This window comes from Thamnophis sirtalis, unplaced genomic scaffold, assembly GCF_051295495.1.
Source record: "Thamnophis sirtalis isolate CommonGarterSnake01/CBP01778 unplaced genomic scaffold, rThaSir2_p1.2 scaffold_4, whole genome shotgun sequence".
Classification (NCBI taxonomy): domain Eukaryota; kingdom Metazoa; phylum Chordata; class Lepidosauria; order Squamata; family Natricidae; genus Thamnophis; species Thamnophis sirtalis.
The window spans coordinates 109,692,817-109,713,133 of record NW_028261384.1 but is presented as its reverse complement, the minus strand read 5'-3'; the positions used below and the strand labels follow the sequence as shown (position 1 = coordinate 109,713,133).

The following is a 20,317-nucleotide window of genomic DNA, read 5'->3' as shown; positions in this document are numbered from 1 at the left end:
TCTTGAGTTCTCCAGCTGCCTTCCATCAATATTCAATATAGTTTTACTTCTATACATTTTTTCATAGAAATAACTTTGAAATAAAGAAAAATTTAAAGTGGAATTTCAGGCCATTTAGGATTCAAAACAAGTAAGTCTTACATTAAAAAGCTCCTTCTATGAAGGTTGAACTATAAAACAATAGTATCCAGGAATAACATGTTTTTATTTATAGTAAAGTATGCTTGAAATCCAGTATATGTAATGATTTTTGTAGTTGCCTTAGGTACAAAGGCACCAGAAGAAGATACTAAATTTCTTCTAAAAAATTGTGCCAATAAAATTGTCTTGCCAATGGAATAATAAGGGCATGGATAACCTTTCATAGCTTATATGATTGAAATTGAATTGGTAAATGAATGGCAACTTGTTTAAGTCTTATTGATCAATTGTTTAGTCAAGGCTATTGGGATCCTATTCATTGAAGGGTGTGTTTTTTCCCTTTTACAAAATGAATGAGATTTTTAAATTGATCATATATGATACTGGAATCGGAGCACTGGAACATTGTTAAGATCCTATCAGGGGTGTTCTAACAAGAATTGTCATTCTTTACCTTCAGTAAAATCATCTGAAGTTGCTTACATTAAAATTGTGGCTAATGAAACAAACGAGAAACATTCAGAACTATTACTATGAGTTCTTATTATGAGAAAATAAGATTTTCTCTAAAATCTTGCCATAGTGTTGAATTCATTGGATGCTTTTGCAATTGTTTGTCATATAGCTTCAAATAAAAACTATAATTACTTCTCATCTCCCAACATAAAATAAAACACCAATCTACTGAATCTTGGCAGCAGTTCAGAATTATCCTCAGATCTTTATGGGGCTATAAAACTATCTCTGCTTAAAAGCAGAATGATATTTATACTCCAAGGTTAACCATGTAAAATAAATCATTGGATTTAAACCTTAATCATTATATAATGTAATTGATGGAGGAGACATGATTAAAAATTCTCCTTCTTATATAAATGGCAACATTTCTGGTTTCCAGAATTATTCTATTAGATACCTCATATCAAACATTATACATGTATACATGCACTGATATACAATCTTTACATAGCTCATATAGCATATAGTCTATAAATCCTTCAAAACACAAACATATTTTCACAGTACAAACAAAGTATTTTTAATTTAATTTAAAATTTAAATTAGTCTGGTTTCCAGATATTTCATCTCTTGGTATCTGAAGTTTAAAGTAACACTTATAAGCTTAAATTAATCATATTTCACTAAATCTTATTTTTAAGATATAAATGACAAAATATGTTTTATTAATATAAATACATTAATAAACAGACACATACAGAAAGGGACATATGTAGTAATTATAGTTCTATTTTTTTCCAAAATATCTTTCAGAATATGAGAATAGGAAAGTATCATAGTTTTATTTTACTCCCTTTTCAACCAACAACTAAATCTATGAAATTTGTGAAGGATCCTAACTGTGGTAGTTTTTCCAAAGATCATCTAAGTTTTTATATTTTAGTTTCATTCCTGTTTCTGACATATTTTCTTTTCTCTCTAGTGTTACTGCAATCTGTTTAAAAGTAAATGATTGTATTTAAAGTATAAATTTATTTCATTTCACAAAGTGACCACAATTTAATGGCAAAGGAATGTTCATATAGTTCCATTTTGATCTGTTGTTGTAATATTGTCCTATCTTATATTTCTGGTTTTGTTTTCCTTCTTTTTTTTTCATAGGTCGAAAATATGATGATTGGCAATAAAACCGTGGTAACTTATTTTATCATTTTGGGCTTCCCTAGTCTGAAGAACTTTCAGTTTCTCCTCTTCTTTGTTGGCTTGTTCATTTATGTATTGACTTTAAGTGGGCATCTCACCATTATCAGCATTGTATACTTTGATCGACATCTCCACACTCCCATATATTTTTTCCTGAGCAACTTCTCTTTCTTAGAGATATGGTACACATCCAATATTATCCCCCAAATGCTAGAAGTTTTCTTAACAAAAAACAAATATATCACGTATACTGGCTGCATTGCCCAACTCTATTTTTTAATTTCATTTGGTACAGCTGAATGTTTTATTTTGGCAATTATGGCATTTGATCGTTATTTAGCCATATGTAATCCTCTACGATATCAAAATATCATGAATAACAAAATTTGCCATCAAATGGCTGCATGTTCTTGGATCGGTGCCTTCTTAATTAATATTCCTCCATTGGTGGCTCTCTGTAGGCTGCCATTTTGTGGACCAAATGAGATCAACCATTTCTTTTGTGATGCGTCACCTTTACTGAAACTATCTTGTGAAAATCCTCATGAAGCTGAATTGTGCAACTTCATTGTAGCTACTAGTGTCATTGTTAGTTCATTTTCTCTAATTTTAGTCTCTTACATCCTCATAATTGTCAGTATTTTGAAAATTCCCTCCAGTACAGGCCGGCAAAAGGCTTTTTCTACTTGCGGCTCCCATTTGGCTGTAGTTACTATTTTCTATGGGACACTAATGTTCATGTATGTCCGTCCAACATCAAAAACTTCCAACAATTCTGTGATCTTCAATAAGCTAGTATCTGTGTTTTACACAGTAGTCACTCCCCTTCTGAATCCTATCATTTACTGCCTGAGAAACAGAGAAGTCAAAGATGCCTTAGGAGAGCTGTTCTTAGGAAACATGGACTTACAATGAAACCAAGCTGTGTTAGAAAAGGATTAATTAATTAGTATCCTCTCCTCAAACAATATATTTTCCACTTGTATTGGATTATAAAACTGTCAATTCCCAGCTTCATTGGATTCATACAATTGGTTGGAGTAACTATATAAATGGATCAATTTTTTTAGTTTATGTAATGGATTTCTTATTAAATAATAGAATTGTGCAAAGATCACTCAATTCAGTAAGTTAAAGGTTTCTTCTATCCAATATTATCTGAAACTAGGGGATAGGGTTCATCTCTGTTTCTTAGCCAAGGGAGACATCATTGTCTGAAGACATTTCTGCAATCATAACATTGCCATGCAGAGCATTTGGAGAAACACAGAACACTGTTACCTTCCTACTGAAGTGGTACTATTTATCTACATTTTACCTTCTTTCAAACTGATAGTTGTCTTCCACTGCTTTCAAATCAGATGGTGTGGCAGAACTTTGAATAGCAAGAGCTGATTTGAATGTGCTACAAAAACAGCAATGCAACCATATAGTCATAAAATACAGAATTTCTTTCAAGATCCTATGGACCCAACATGTATGTGGCAAGGTATTCGGGTTATTACTGATATAAGGCATCTTCCTGACATGTAAGGATGATACAGATTCCCTAATCAATCTAAATATGTTTTTTTTTATGTTTGAGGCCACAAACAACATTCCAGCAAGGAAAGCTGTTCTCCTTCCTGATGAGCAGGTGCTCATGTTTGATACAACTGCTATTTGGAAGGTCCTGTGAAAAATCAATGCTCTGAAAACTGTGGATCCTGATAATATCCCTGGGAGACTACTTAAGGAGTATGCTGACCAGCTATCCACTGTTCTCACAGATATCTTCAACCTATTGTTGCATCAGACCATGGTTTCATCATGTTTTAATACTGCAATCATTGTACCAGTGACCCCCCCAAAAAACACTATAATCACATGCCTTAATGATTACCATCTAGTTGCATTCATTTCCAATATGATGAAGTGTTTTGAGAAATTGGTAAAGGACAATATGGCTTCATGCCTTCCCCTTACATTTGATTCATTACAGTTTGCCTACTGGAAGAACTGCTCTATAGATGATACAGTTTCCTTTGTGCTTCATCTTAGCATAGCACACCTGCAGGAGAATACTCATGTGTGAATGCTATTTGTTGATTTCAGTTTGGTCTTCAACACTATCATTCCTCAAAATTTGGTCAACAAACTGAGCCTATTAGGTTTTAATGCTCCTTTATGTAATAGGATACTGGATTTCCTTATTGATAGGCCCCAGTTTGTGCAAGTTGGTAGAAGAGTTTCCAATTCCATCCCCTTAATGATAGGTCTCCCATAAGGCTGTGTCTTGAGTCCACTACTGTTCACCTTGATGACCCATGACTGCTGTGCCAAATCTGCCATGAATCATATTGTGAAGTATGTGGATGTCACGATAGTGGTGGGTCTTATGTGGGATGACAATGAAGATGCTTATAGGGAACGGGTGAAGGCTCTAGTGGACCGGTGCACTTCCTGTGTTGGATGAAAAGAACATATATTTCTCTTTCTGTCTGGCCACTTTTTACAAAGGCACAGAGTGAATACCACCCTTGACTAAGTTGCATACTAAAAGTTAATGCCTTCACATGTATGTTTGTATTTCCTTAGGATGGGACACCCACTGGAATGGGAGTGAAAGTGATATTAATGTATATGCCACATATTTCTAAAAAGGGCAGTTTTTAAAGTCAACCTGTTTCTATATTTTTTACAATTGAGAAGTAGTAAAATTATACTTTTTCTCAAGATCCCCATTTTTCCATTTAAAATAATTGCACATTTTTGACAGAAATTTATAATGTGTATGGCTTCTTTTTCAGAGAATATTTGCACTGATAATTGCAATAATATACCTGGATAATATTTATGATACCATTAATAAATTAATATAAACTTCCAAATGTGTTGTATTAGACTGTTGAAGTTTATTGTATCATCTCAAGCCTAGGCAAGGCAAGTAACAGAATTCTACATGTTATCCTGCATGTTTATTAACATTTATGTTTATTATTAACATTTATTATTAACATTAACATTTAACATTTATAGGCCGCCCTTTTCCCTGAGGGGACTCAGGGCGGCTCACATAAAATCAGGGAGGGGAAATACAAACAATGACGTAGACACATATAATAAAAGTAATAAGCAACATACATTCATCATTCGGGAGGGGCGGCTATCCTTGTCCCCAGGCCTGATGGGCTAGCCAGTTCTTAAGGGCTGTGCAGAAGGCCTGGACGGTGGTGAGGGTACGAATCTCCACGGGGAGTTCGTTCCAAAGGGTCGGGGCTACTACTGAGAAGGCCCTCCTCCTTGTAGTTGCCAGCCGGCACTGGCTGGCCGATGGAATACGGAGGAGGCCCAATCTGTAAGATCTAATTGGTCGCAGGGAGGTAATTGGCAGAAGGCGGTCTCTCAAGTATCCAGATCCACTACCATGCAGGGCTTTATGGGTGACTAATAGCACCTTGAAGCGCATCCGGAGATCGACAGGTAGCCAGCGCAGCTTGCGGAGGATAGGTGTTATGTGGGTGAACCGAGGTGCACCCACAATCACTCGCGCGGCATCAAATCTAAATTTTTGATTTTGGTTTCCTAAATAGAATGGAATAGTAATATATTTACATACATGCTCCTTTATTTCAAATAATGAAATAAATATATACAGGATGTAGGAAGACAAAAAACATAAACTCATACATGTGTATGTGCACACATACTAGAATTTTGTGTTGGTTGAAAGTGAAATAGAACAAATAAGATCCATTTCCTTCAAGTTTTAATAATATTTTAATTTGTGCAGCTTTAATGTTTTAGCATTTTAATTAGGTATTAATCGTTTCATAATTTGTAAACCACCCAGAGTCACCTTAGAAGGAATATGGGGAGAATATAATTTTTTTAAAAAAATATTAATAAAATAAAACTGCTTTAAATGAAAGACATACATCTAATGTAGCCTTTCATTTACCCTTTCTTCAGAGTGTTATTTTTGATCTCATTGTGTTTTATAGGGAAACACAATGATCATGATTTTTCATGCTAATCTTTGATGCTACCAAAAATTCTCGAAAAAGTCCTTAGAGGTTGGAGGAGAAATACTAGGATTGTTGGATTTGTGACTGAGAGACTATTCTTCAAATCAAAGTATCTTTTTCAATCAAAGTAATTATATGTTGGTCTTCCTAAAGGTGCTTTTTCAGGAGACAACTGGACTTTCTTGTTTTTTTTCTTTGAAGATGTTTTGCTTATCATCAAAGAAGTTTCTTCTGCTCTGATAGGACAGTGGAAAATGGAAGGATTTATATTCCTTGCAGACAGCTGGTCATTTACATCATTTTAGAGGGTCCTTGAAGCACTTGGAGATTTATCGGTGTCCTCAGAGACATTTGAGTAGTGTTCCTGTTCCCTGTAGTCTGCAAATGTTTCTCAGGAAATCCATTCCTACTCCCACACTTCCAAGGGTGTTCATTCCCACACTTCCAAGGGTGTTCATTCCAATTTGTATAGCTAAATGTCCGTAGAGATTCTCAGTCATCCAGGTCATCAGTTGATCTAATCACACTATCTTCTGATTGAGTACGAAGAGGAATCGTTGTGAAAGAATTTAACTATTTACTAAAGCCATTATTTTCCACGCTCCATCTATAGAACTTGTACAGGAAGTATTGGGTATTCCCACACAGAATGTATGAATGTATGTATGTATTTCATTCCATTGTTCATTTCCTCTCTCCCTCCCTCCCTCCCTCCCTCCCTCCCTCCATCTCTCTTTCTACTAATGTTATGAAAACCATAGAGCACAAATACATACAAGAGCTGTAGCAAAATAATACAATCACACAACTAATAAGCACAAAAAACAGGCCTGAATTCTCTTCATTCTCTGCTGTTTCTTTATTTCATATATAATTGAAGAATGAACATGAAATAAATGCTATTTTTTTCTTTATCAACTGGACATTTTCAGCCCAATCAACAAGTATAAGCTTCCTATATAATTCATAATACTTTTTCATCATGTTAGATTGAAGATATCTCAGACTTTGAACTGTTACATTAATTTCTTCAGGGCCATTTTCATGTTCTTATTTTTCAAACTGTAAATGATGGGATTTAACATGGAAGTTAAAATGCTATACTGGTAGCATTACTTTATCCAATTCTGATAATGAACTAGAAGTAGGTTTCATATGCCTAAAAATACTGACATGTAAAACAAGTCAACCACAAAAAGGTGTGAATTGCAAGTGAAAAAAACTTTACTTCTGCCTGTCATGGCTGGCATTTTGAGGATGACAGAGATGATCTGAATATATGAAACCAAGGTGAGTGCTGAAGCACTCATGATAAATATTGGCAGGGAAACCAAGAGCACAGCTTGGTTCATCAAGATATCAGAACATGATGAAATAAAAAATGGAGGCAGTTCACACCTGAAGTTGTTCACAATTTTGGGCCCACAAAAATGCAGAGTTAATATGAGAAGAGTATCAATAAGTGCATGGAAAAAGCCAATCACCCTACCATCAAGTTACACATTAATTTGTTCAGAATCTCTAAGCAATGTTGGAAAAGGCAAACAGGTGCATATTGGTCATAAGCCATAGTAGATAAGATTAAAATTTATGTGCATTCCAACATGATGATGAAAAATACACCCATTGCACCCATTGATGGAGATAGTCCTCTGGTCAGCAAGAAAACTCTGCAACATCTTTGGGGCTGAGATTGAAGAATAGCAGATTTCCACCAAAGATGTGAGAAAAGAAGAAATACATGGGGATGTTAGGATGAGAGTGTAGTCCAGTAATGAGAATGATAACAAGATTTGCAGCAAGAGTAACAATATAAATAACTAAAAATATAACAAAAAGGACTTTCCTCAGTTTTGGACCATTAGAAAGCCCTTCACGAATAAAATCAGTCACCACAGTTAAATTTTCTAACCAGGATTGTTTCACAAGGCTGTTAGCTTAAAAGAAAGGAGAGGCACAGGTGTAAACAGAAAGTAACACATATCCTTATAGGCATGTGTTCACTATGAAGGTTTTATACACTTAAATAAGTAGAATACTGTAATTTAAATACAATCATTTAGGAAATACATTATTTGGTATTACTGGAATATTTTTGGATACACACACAACTCTAGCAGGTACACACACACACACACACACACACACACACACGCACACACACACACACCATTCAGGTTATCTGAGCTATATCCATCCCAGTTATTCTCTATGAAAAACAACAATAATAATACAATTGTAGTTGTAGAGCTATCCAGATTCAAAATATAAAAGATTATTCTTAAAGTTCATGGATCTATATGACACTTCGATCATTTGTTCTTAAGTCAAATGTATTTTTACTTGGGTATGGGTCTTTCTAACTACAAAGAGCCTGAACAGGCAAATTCTTTAAGAAACGGCTGACAAATGAAACCTGTATACCCAGTCATATTCCAAATCACTCTTTTGCTATCATATCTGGATCACTGTCCAGTGCTAATCTGAACTTCCATCTTGTATGTCTTATTTAACAAGACAGAAAAGTTGACCCTGAAAACAAATGTCGGGCTACAAGAATGATATGAAAAAAGTCATGTTATTGGATATTCAAAATAAATTGCTTGATGCTTTAAAAAATCAAAAGAGAATTAAAAATAATAAAGCAATCAGAGTAACTTAGATAATTCTTTTATATTGAATTTACAAAAATAGTGTCAGGTTTTCAAAAGATGCTCTAATTAATTTATAAGCCTCTAGCCAAGTTTCAAAAGAAATCAAGTAAAATGAAGGAATATAAAATTGGTTTATTTGATCAAGATTAAAAAAGATGTTGTTATTTTTGGCAATGCTTAATGGATTTTTAACCCCAGTTTTGAATTAATAATTTTAAGGACTTTTTATAGTAAGAGTTGGGAAATGGGACGAAGGGACCATTGATTAGAAATTAAAAAGAGTAAAGTTACTGAAATTATTTATATTTGTTCTGATGAAGTTTGGAATACTTCTTTATACATGTATTTTCTTTTTTACTCTTTTTATTTTTTCTTATTATTATTCCTTTCCTTTTTTCCCTGTGCATGTTTTTTTTTCTTTTCTATTCCTTTTTCTTTCTTTTTCTTTTGTACATTGTATTCATTTTTAAAATTATAAGCTTAAATTGCATTAGTGTTTTATAAAAATGCAATAAATATGGAAATCCACAAAACTAGATTTGATCAGTTAGATGGTCAATCCTCCTAGGTAAACCAGGTAGGAAATAAAAATAGATTAGCTAATTATACTTTGTATTAAGGCTAAAGTAGCAGAATCCTACAAGTCTAATAGTAAAACCTTCCCATTGACACTTTTAACTGTTTGATCCATTAGGGCAAATTTTTCCTCAGTTTCTTTCTCTGACTATTAAGTCAGGAGGGGGCTCCTTCCTCTTTTATCTGATTGTGTCCTTGGCAGCATCTCTTTGCCTTGTTGTCTGAGATCATCCACAAATTCCATTACATCAGAATATTAAACTCCTCAGAAGTTCCTAAAGGAAACAGATTGTGGGTAATGAGAATGAAATGTAGAAGTATAGTTCCCATCTTCTCTTGACAACTCCCTGTGAGCACACAAGAAATCTCTTAACCTTTGCTCTTTTGGGAATTTACTGATCTGATATGTCTTGTATGTGTGATGTGAAAGGAGATGATTCATTTTCCCCAACTTGGTATACTCAACGCTCTCTTCATCCCAGAGAAGAGCTCCTCCTGCTTGTGTTAGTCATATTTTATTCCTGAAACACAGGTAGCTTCCTATGATGGAGTTTGTTGGGATATTACTAGAGATATAGGTATATTATTAATGTGATAATTATTGGCAAGAAGTTTGAAATGGGAGTATTTTCTCTTCTGGAATAATTGTTTCATGGGTAATAGAAATAGAAATATTGTCTTTATAGAAAACAGGTAATATTATGCTCAGAATACTTTCTGCCTGGGCATTTTTACAAAATACTTTTCATGCATTTGTTTCAATTAACTAAAAACTCATCTAAATGAGCTTTAACTTTGGGGTGTTTGCTCTCTTCATACTTAAAAGTTTATACTTATTTAAAAGTAAGTGCATTTTTTTCTGCCTCCTTTCCTGCCACTTCTCTCTATCTTCAGGAATCTTCACAATGACAAGCAGGTTTCTGAAATAGTAACCAATTCTTAAACCACATGAATGTTCCTCTCTATTTAAAATAGATTGTTCAATTGGGAAATACCCATCTCTCAAATACTAATAGGGTATCTGTGTATGGCAACTTTCATGCATTCTGGTTTTAAACTATCCCTTTGATATAAAGTGTTAAATTTTGTAGAGAGTTCTAGGCCATGTTCTAATTCAGCACACTCACTACAGTTTGAACATTTCGGAGATAATACTAAGTAGTGAGAGCTAAAATAATAGATGGTTCTTTTAATTTTAGGAACTCTAGTGAGCTTTCAGAAAAATATCCAGGTTTTTCAGCAACATGACTCGGTAATTGTCCCAATAATAGAATAAATCAGGAGGATCTTCATTTTCTTGCTTGAGTTAAAGCTTAACATTAACTTTTGTCCATGAGACAAAATTTTCTGTGATTTGGGGGGGGGGGTTTATTTGTAAAAGGAGCCAAACAGTTCATCAGTAAATGTAAGTGAATGTAATTGTGAGATGCAAGTGATTTGTCATTACTTGCTTCCTAGGTCTGCGACCCTAGCCTAATGTCACCCAGCTATCTTTGGGCAAAAGACTAGAATTCCTCACCTCCCAGTTTCTAGATGGTGCCTTTAACCAGTATATCACACTGGTTACATACATTTACTTGTATGTTATTCTTATTTTACAGATGAATAAGCAGAAATGGAGAACCAAACTGACTTTATTTTGCTTGGACTTTCCAGTGATCCTCAACTACAGATTTTCTTTTTCTTGATCTTTTCAATCATTTTTCTAATCACAGTGTCAGGAAACCTCACAATCATTCTGATAATCAAAATAGATCCTTCTCTCTGTGTACCCATGTACTATTTTTTATCTCATTTGTCCTTTGTTGATATGTGTTACTCAACTAATATTGTTCCTAAAATGTTAATGAATTTTCTTATGAAGCAAAAGACTATTTCCTTCACTTTCTGCATTTTACAAATGTTTTGCACCCTTCTATTAGGCGTCACAGAGATTTTCCTACTGTCAGCAATGGCATATGATAGATATGCCGCAGTGTGTCACCCACTTCATTACATAATGATCATGAATAAAGCAATATGCACTTACTTAGTTTTAGGAGCATGGCTAATAGGCTTGCTATCTGCAACAATAAACACAGTGCCTATTTTGAAGTTACACTTCTGTGGAAACCATGAAATTAATCACTTCAGCTGTGAGCTTCCTCCATTATTGAAAGCATCCTGTTCTGATATTTTTCTAAGTAATGTGATCCTTTTGTCTTTTGCTGCAATCTGTGGACTTGGTTCCTTCTTACCAACATTGGTCTCTTATGTTCATATAATCTCCACCATCATGAAGATCCATTCTGCAGAAGGTAGAAGTAAAGCTTTCTCGACATGCAGTTCTCATCTTATTGTAGTAGGTTTACAATATGTGACAGGAATGTCCCAGTACATGAAACCCAGCAATGTTTCCTCTGTTACACTGGATGAGATTATCTCTGTTCAATATAACATTTTGACCCCAATGCTCAATCCAATTATCTATAGTCTAAAAAATAAGGAAGTGAAGAGAGCACTTAAAAGACTGATCAATCCAATAAATATTTGATCTAATTTATGCTCATTAGTTATATATGGATACTTTAAAGATGAGTCTCTGTTTACCTGTTATTTTTGTGTTTTACAGCTTATAAACTACATTAACATTTGGAAAGTTTCAATTTATATCCAGGAGACATAAGTGTACAATACAGATGGTTATAATTTATAACTCTTTTTAGAACTTCCTATGTCCATTTTATTTAGCCTACCTGATTCTTTTGCAAATTTGTTCTCCAAACTGAACTTAAGTTGGTAAAGTCAAGAGGAGTGGTTTAAGCCATGGTTTAATGCTTATGAATGCAAAAATACATGCCCCAATATAATGTTGCAGAATTGATCAGATTGGAACCATGGTTTAATGTTGTTTCACAGTTATAATTGTCCTTGTTTGTAAAATTTTACTTGTTTGCTATTTCAATTTGAAGTATGTATCAATATTTATCAATATGTGTCAATATTTCTTTTTTTTTTACAATATTGTTTTTGATGACAACATTAATACATTCATTGTCATGGATTTATATATATTCCTCCTTTTGACCAACTATTTTTCTGAACATAAGTATCATTTATTAGCTGGTATTTGAAAAGGAGACCAAAAATGTCCATGGCTGGGAAAATGCATGAAGGAGAAAAGAGAGATTCTGAAATCTAGGAAAATGTTGCTATGTTATGATGTCTTTGTTAGGAAAAGTAGAAGTGCTTGTTGACTAAATTAGTGGCAAATATAGAATTGTTTAGAAGGAAGGAAGTGTTATGACACTTAAAATAATGGATAGCATAACAGTTGATAAACTCAGGTTTCATCTTTCAAACATTTACATCATGACTGTTGTTAGAAAAGTTTATTTCAAGTATGCCATTCTTTGGGTGAGATATACTACAAACATGCAATAAACTCCTCCTCCTCCTCCTCCTCCTCCTCCTCCTCCTCCTCCTCCTCCTCCTCCTCCTCCTCCTCCTCCTCCTCCTCCTCCTCCTCCTCCTCCATAGTCTCCACCACTGGAGGTTTTTAAGAAGAAAGTAGACAATCATTTGCCTGAAATAGTAGAGGGTCTCCATCTGTAGCAGGTAGTTGGACTAAAAGACCTGCAAGGCACCTTCCAGTTCTCTTGTTCTGTTAATTTTATTTCATTTCTTGCTCTTCATTTTGTTTCTGTTTGTTTTTGCCCATTTTTCAAGTTCTTTAATAGGTAGTGCTTATTTATTTCCCTAATTAGGGTTTTAGGTTAAAAGATACAGTAGGAAAGATTTATTTTGAGATCTCAATGTTTTTGAACTTAATGTGAAATGGAATGTCAGATTTTATTTCAAGTTGGTTATAAAACCTCAGAAAAATAAAATATTTTATCCCATGTCATTAATTCCCTAATAGTTTATAACAAAATATGGTTACTGCTTGACACTTGCAAGACTTTAAATGGCTCACAGAATTTACAATGTAAAACTGTAGATTTTAGACAATGAAATAAAATGCAAAAATTCCAAAATCATATTCACAATTTAAGTATTCAAAATCATTACTACAATTTAACATTTAGTATGACACTAAGTTTCCTAATGTTTTCACCTGCTTTAAGAAGGTCCTGAGTGGGAGCCATCCTTAATTTGTGGGTTAACTATTTCCAAATAGGGGAGATGCTACATGGAACATCCACTGTCAGGGACCCTCCCTCTATGTACCCCCTAATTGTTCAAATAGATCGTACTTAAACAATTGGCAATTGTTTCTAACATATTTAGGCTCTGGTATATAAAGGACTTTATAAGTAGAAACCAGTAAATTTAACTGCACATGAGAACTTACTAGCAGCTCCTTTAACAGATAAACAGCATCACATGACCATGTATATGTGTGCTGCTGGTCTCATGGTATCAGACCATATATCAAATACATTGTGGGGCTTGAAATATTTTTCTGAAAATGTTGAATTGCACACACCTTCAAAAAGAGTAAAGGGTCAGTATGGCTCCAACTACCCTCTAGTTTAGAATACAAATGAAAGAAATGTAGTGGTTCTTTTGAAAATTGAGGGATCTCTATCTCTATCTCTATCTCTATCTCTATCTCTATCTCTATCTCTATCTCTATCTCTATCTCTATCTCTATCTCTATCTCTATCTCTATCTCTATCTCTATCTCTATCTCTATCTCTATCTCTATCTCTATCTCTATAACTATATCTATATCTATATCTATATCATCTATATCTATATCATCTATATCTATAGCTATTTATCTCATCTATATCTATATCTATCTATACCTACCTCTACCTCTACAGATATCTATATCTACATTTACCTCTACCAGTGATGTGCAGTCACTAGAGGCAGGGGAGGTGGGGCCTCACCAGTTTCCTGAGGGAAAGGAAACTATTTTTAAAATAATTAAAAAGGGTTGGGGGAAGGAATTCAATTTATTTGTAACGTAAGTAGTTGTAATTTGTTTTTATTATGTGTATGTGCATGTGTATATGTGTGTGTGTTTTTTTTTAACCTGCCTCTGCTGGCGCGCGGGTTGGCACATCTATTTTTTTATTATTTTTTAAAGCCATGCTACCTCAGTGCGCCATAGAGCGAAATATGTCCTGGTTTGTGGCCGGGCGGCATGCACTTTAAAGTACAAGGGTGCAGCCCAGCCACAAACCAGGACATTTTTCGCTGAATGGCCAGCCGGCGCGAAGGGAAGCCGGCAGTTTAGAGCTCGGCCGCCATTCAGCAAAACATGTTTCACTGAATGGCGGCCGAGAGGCAAGCTAAAGTGCTGGCATGACTTTGAAGTGCCGGCTTGCCTTCTGCGTGGGCCCATGCAGAAGGCAAGCAGGCATTTAAAGGCATGCCGGCAGTTTAGAACTTGGCCGCCATTCAGCGAAACCTGTTTCGCTGAATGGCGGCCGAGGGGCAAGCTAAAGTGGCAGTGTGCAGTTTAAAGTGCCAGGGTGAGGGGGTGGATGGCGCGTGTGCACACACTATTCCAGTGGGTAGGGGGGAGGCAAAATGCCACAAGGAAAATCCTGGCACGCAAAGGTGGGCGGAGGCAGGGGGCTCTGCCAATGCCAGCCACTGCTGCCCCTCCTCGGTGCTTCTGGTGTGTGAGACTGCTCGGGGAGATTATTCATATCTTGCGTTCAGATGCTTGCCTTAAAGCCCCCGCCCCCCCTCACTATAGCAAGGGAGAGCGCGCTCGGAGAGGCGGGCTCCGAGGCGAGCCTCTGATCCTTATGCGGTGGGGAGATGAACCCTTCAGCTTGTCCTACCTCCCATCCCCAAGCGGGTGCCCTCCTCCTCCTCCTCCTCTCCTTCAAAGGCAAGAGGCTGGCAGTTTTTTTTTTCCGGAGTGGCTTGGACCCTGCCTAGATTGGAGGGGTGGGGGGAGGAGAATATAGAGGTCCTGCCTGCTTGCCTCACCAGCCGTGAACTTCACCGCACGTCACTGACCTCTACCTCTACCTCTACCTCTACCAATATCTATATTTATATCTATACCTATACCTATACCTATAGCAATATTTATATCTATATCTATCTCTACCTCTACCTATACATATACTTATACCTGTATCTGTACCTGTACCTACCTCTACCTCTACCTCTACCTATACCTCTACCTCTACCTCTACCTATACCTATACCTATATCTACCTCTTCCTCTACCTCTATGTCAGCCTCTGTTTTGCTGCTTGCTTTTCGGATGCCATTGAAATGGGGAGTGGGGCATGGTATTTGGGTGGGGGAAATAGTCTGTGCAGGAGGACGGTAAAAAGGGAGTTGTTCTCACTGCGCATGTGGCACAGACAGGAGTAGCCGCCAAGCCCTAATGTCCGGCATAACAACCTGATGATGATTTTTGAAAATGTCTCCCACATGACACCTGTGGAGTGTTTGGATTGGACTATGGGATGGGATTACCAAGGGGAGGGGAATGGGTCACATATTGATATCTATGATTACGCGTGCTTTTGCCTCAGATCTTGCTTTGCCTAGCTACTATCTACTCATAACCAGTAAAACTACTCTTGATTCTGCAAAATGGAGTTGAGTGGTTTCTTTCTTGGTGACTGAGCGAAGCAGCCCTGACACTCTACCTCTACCTCTACCTCTACCTATATCTATACCTACCTCTACTTCTACCTCTACCTATACCCATACCTACTTCTACCTATACCTATACCTATATCTATACCTACCTCTACTTCTATCTCTACCTCTAGCTCTCCCTATACCTATACATACCCATACCTACCCCTTTCTATCTCTACCTATACCTCTACCTATACCTCTACCCCTACCTCTAAATATGAATTAAATTTAGATCCAATTCAAAATCCTGGGATAAGGTTAAGCAAAAATAAATTCAATCATTTAATTTTTCTTACATATCCTTCCAAGTGTCCTCTTCACTTCTTTATTTTTCAAACTATAGAAAATTGGGTTCAGCATTGAGATCAAAATATTATATTGAATAGAGAAAATCTCATCCAATGTAATGGAAGACACACTGCTGTTTTTCATGTACTGGAATAGTTCCATCATACTGTATATAGCAAACCCACAACAATAAGGTGGGAGCTACAGGTAGAGAAAGAAAATTAAACCAGAAAAAAAAAATTGGAACTGAAATATATTGAAAGAATCAACAAGATTTTACATTTAGTGTTTACTATTTCATGAAAATGATAAAGTACAGCACATTAAATTATTTCAACAGTGTAAGAATTTAAATCCTAAACTAAAAGCTCCACATTTTTTTTCAAAATACAAAGAAAATAAAGAAACCAAAGCATTAAAGTATTATAGGTAACTTTCCTTTTCTCATATTCCAATTAATTTACAATATTGAAAAATGTTTATTTTTTATGTGCTTTGGAATTCAATTTTTTAGTCAGCTGTTTTTCTCTGCTTTAAAAGCAGATACTTTTGCTGTCCTTGCCATGCTGTTGCATAATATATAATATGGTGCTAAAAATCCTTGATGGTGCTACATGGAGTACAAAATATGGTCTAAATGTTCCTCTAAGTCTGAAGCTTATTTTAACTTTGTTTGAAATTCATTACAAACAAAATCTGAAATTATATCTTACATTCTGTCAAAAAAGTTTAACATTGATTTTTCAAAATATTAGTTACATATTTAATTATGATTTTCATCACTTTTTATTTTGTATTAATGAATTATTTGATGCCAAAAATACTTTGCTCAATTGTTTATATATTATAAAGTTTGAAAGTTTCAGAAATCTTGTAGACCTTTCTTTTTCCATGAATTCAATTGAATGACTCCATGTATTACAATTTGAGTCTATCACCCATTTATTTCTTCCTTTCTCTCTTCTTCCCTCCCATCTCCCTCTTTCTTTATCCATCTCCCTCTACAAAGTGAGTTTGAACAAAATATGTCTTACAAATTCTTTAAGCCACTTATTTCCACTCAAGTAGGTTTTCAATGGCAGATGAACTGCATTTTATTGTAGTAAGTGTTGTAGATGCTTAGAATAAAGTTTGCTGATTTCCTGAATTTTCTCTTCAGGTTGCAACCAAATGTTGCATTTTATTTCACATTCTTTTTTTTAATAAATGTTTTTTTTAATTTTAATTGAAACAAGTACAGCATCTTTCTTTACATCTGTAGAAAATGTATCAATCGATTACAGACAAACTTTGGTACATCTCGTCCACGGTCAACAAACATAACTCATATTAACTCAAGCATTATCATATATCCATTTTCATTTGACTGTAATTATTATTTAAAGATATTAATAAAAGTAATAATCTTGAACAATACCTGCCCACACCAGTGGGAAAAGAAAAAATCAAAAAGAAAAGGCAAAAAAAAAAAAAAAGAAGACAAAAACGACAAAGGACAAGGCAGGAAAAAACAAAAACAAAACACAGGTATCTATTATAAAAAAGAAGAAGTATATCAACTGGTTACAACATGCTTTGGTGCTTCTCTTCCATTAACTCATATTAATTCAAATATCTTAACTCAAATGTTTACCATATTCACATCATTATACCTCCAGTTTTAATTACCTATAGTTATTTAAACATCCTTCATCCTTAGCTATGCCAAAGAACTAATCCATAACACATGCTGACATTTCACCCACTCACCCGTAAAATCCTCCACCAACATCAAATCCCCATATCCTATTTTAGCTGAACATCCACAATATTTAATCATATCATATATCACAACATTTTCCCAGTATTGATTAACATTTAATTGTGTGTGTTTTATTTAGTTTTTTTATAATAATGATAATCATTGTAATTAGTACTCTTTATGTATAATCCAAAAATGTTTTCTCATATCCAATTGTTATTTATCATATCGACTCCACATCACATACATTACTATCAATATCAACCATTATTCAGCTATATCTGTTACAAAAATAACAATTAGGTTTAGCTAGTTTTCAATTGTATTCTTCAATCTATCAGCCAATTCCACATTATATACATTACCATCAGTATCAATTATTATTCAGCTATATTTATTACAAATTAAAGTAATTAGATTTAGCTAATTTTAAGTTATATTCTTCCATCTGTTAGCCTGTGTCCCTCCAATAGCAAAATTTTCTCAAACCAATTGCCATTCGTTGGATAAATTTACCAAATGTTTTTATAAGCAAGTCCAAACAAAGATATCTTCGCACCTTTTGGCTCTGAATGTCAGTGATGAAATAATAATGTTGTCCCGGGCTTGTAAAACTTTTCAAATTGACTTTAATTCTCAAGGGTGGGGTTTTCATTTCTCCTGCACTCTGTCTCTTTAAATGAATCTTCTTTATAGCTCCCCCCCTCCTTTCTTCCTCTGAGATAGACCAGACGCCATTTCTCACATTTTCCATTTGTATTTCAGGAACATTCAAACATTCAACGATCTCAGTTTTTCCTTCATATTTTAAAATCAGATGATCCAATTTTCTTTCCAGTCTCTGAAAAGAGTCAAAAAGCTCTCGGCATGTGGAAAAAAGAATCTGGAATGAGACCTTAGAAGTATTTTCAGACACCATGATGTGTCGCAGTTAGAAATTGCAAATAGAAACACGCTGGAAACTGTGCAATCTTATCTGATCATAAACACAGCTAAGTAATAAAAATGTCAGATCGTGAAGGGCTAATTAGTAGAAAATTGACTTTACGATCCACTTAGAAGGAATCAGTGGGGAGGGCTGCCGAAGAGTTCCTTGAAGCGTTTAAGAAATAAAGTAGCCACCAGCCATAAATCCATTAAAAAAGACCAATTAGCTGCTAGATTCTTCTATTCTTTGGTTTCAATTAGCTTAAGCTTTTAATGCGGACAGTCTCTCTTGGATAATAAAATCAGCTTACCAGATGACATCACTTCTGCCATTCTTAGGGGCAACCTGCAGTTTCAGTTAGCACACAGCTAATCCAGAAAGGAATTGGCACGAGGGGTTAATACCCCCCCCCCCAGAGACTTTGCGAATGTCTCTGAGGTCCTGGGTCTCCCCTCACCTTTCACTGTCGTCTCCGGGACAGCTAGGGTCCAAAGACCCGTCCAAAAATCCTTCAGAATAGAGGAATTTCAGGAATAGCCTGAAACTCCGTCTTCTCACTGCTAAGCCCCGCCTTCTTTTATTTCACATTCTAAAGGCCAGCTATTCTACATTTTTCATCCTATAATCATGGAATGGATAATTCAGGGAATGGATAATGATGCTGAGCTTTGCGTACTTTGTAAATTTGAAAACTGAGGATAATTTATATTCAAATAATATTTCCAAACCAAAGAGACAACACAGTCTTGGGGAAATTTTAGAACACTATCCAGTCTACTTTGTCGACTTCAACATAATAAGAAAATAAGAAAATAACATATTCTGGTTTGAATTCTTACTGCTCTATAAAATAAATCAACTTAAAAACTGAGGAAAATTCCATATTTTATCCCAAATTTAGGAAAAAATGTTATACTACTAGATGTTTTGTTTTCAATTTGAACATTTGAAAGTCATGAAATGTCATCAAAGTCACTAAATATCCATGTCACTAAATGCTGCTAAATCTATGCTAATGAATCAAAAGCAATGACATATTTTGGATCAAAATAAGCAGTTAATTAAGAAATAAGGGAAAGATGGCAAGGTGTTCTGTGTGTGTGTGTGTGTGTGTGTGTGTGTGTGTGTGTGTGTGTTAGAAATTGCTAACATTTATTTATTTAATATCAATATCTCACAGAATATAACTAAAAGGGAAGGACAAAATGGATGGAATTGTCCCTAAAAGGCAGATTTATCACGTCAGCACATTGAGTTTACAGTTCACTAATCTTTACCATCTTAAATACATCTTGGAGAGGGGAGACTTAAAAGACCCAGGCAAGTTCATAATATATTAGGAATTTTCTAAAGAATAAGTTATACATTACAAGTTGATAGGCTTCCCCATTGTATACTTTATATATTTGTAGTATAAATACCTTTTCAAATTTTTATCAAAATATAAAAGGATGCATTGAGTGGTAGCACAATATCCTTCAAAACTTAGATGGCCATAAAAATGCAGAGGCCCAATGGACCCTTAAATCCATACATACACAGAGAGTCCACACATAGAGTGGACAGTGAACATGAAAGCTTTCAAAGTAAATCATAACGTTTAATGTGTAAGCCCCAAACTCACTAAGTAGAATAACAATGCTTAGGTTTCTCATGAGTAACTCAGATCCATTTTGAAACTCTATACAATATGATTTATAACAATTCTAAC

The 20,317-nt window shown here is 35.0% G+C and overlaps 1 protein-coding gene and 1 pseudogene across 1 annotated transcript; both read left to right on the top strand.

The window, feature by feature from the left end:
• Nucleotides 1-1,770: 1,770 nt before the first annotated feature.
• Nucleotides 1,771-2,799, top strand: LOC148046122 (olfactory receptor 6B2-like; annotated as a pseudogene).
• Nucleotides 2,800-10,655: 7,856 nt separating this feature from the next.
• Nucleotides 10,656-11,573, top strand: LOC106549775 (olfactory receptor 5BS1-like). Its single transcript, XM_014067513.1, has one exon. The coding sequence runs from the start codon at nucleotides 10,656-10,658 to the stop codon at nucleotides 11,571-11,573; it is 918 nt and encodes a 305-aa protein (XP_013922988.1).
• The last annotated feature ends 8,744 nt before the right edge of the window (nucleotides 11,574-20,317 follow it).

Bases quoted from the DNA above. Each gene is read 5' to 3' on its own strand.
- LOC106549775 (XM_014067513.1), top strand. From the start codon at position 10,656: ATGGAGAACCAAACTGACTTTATTTTGCTTGGACTTTCCAGTGATCCT.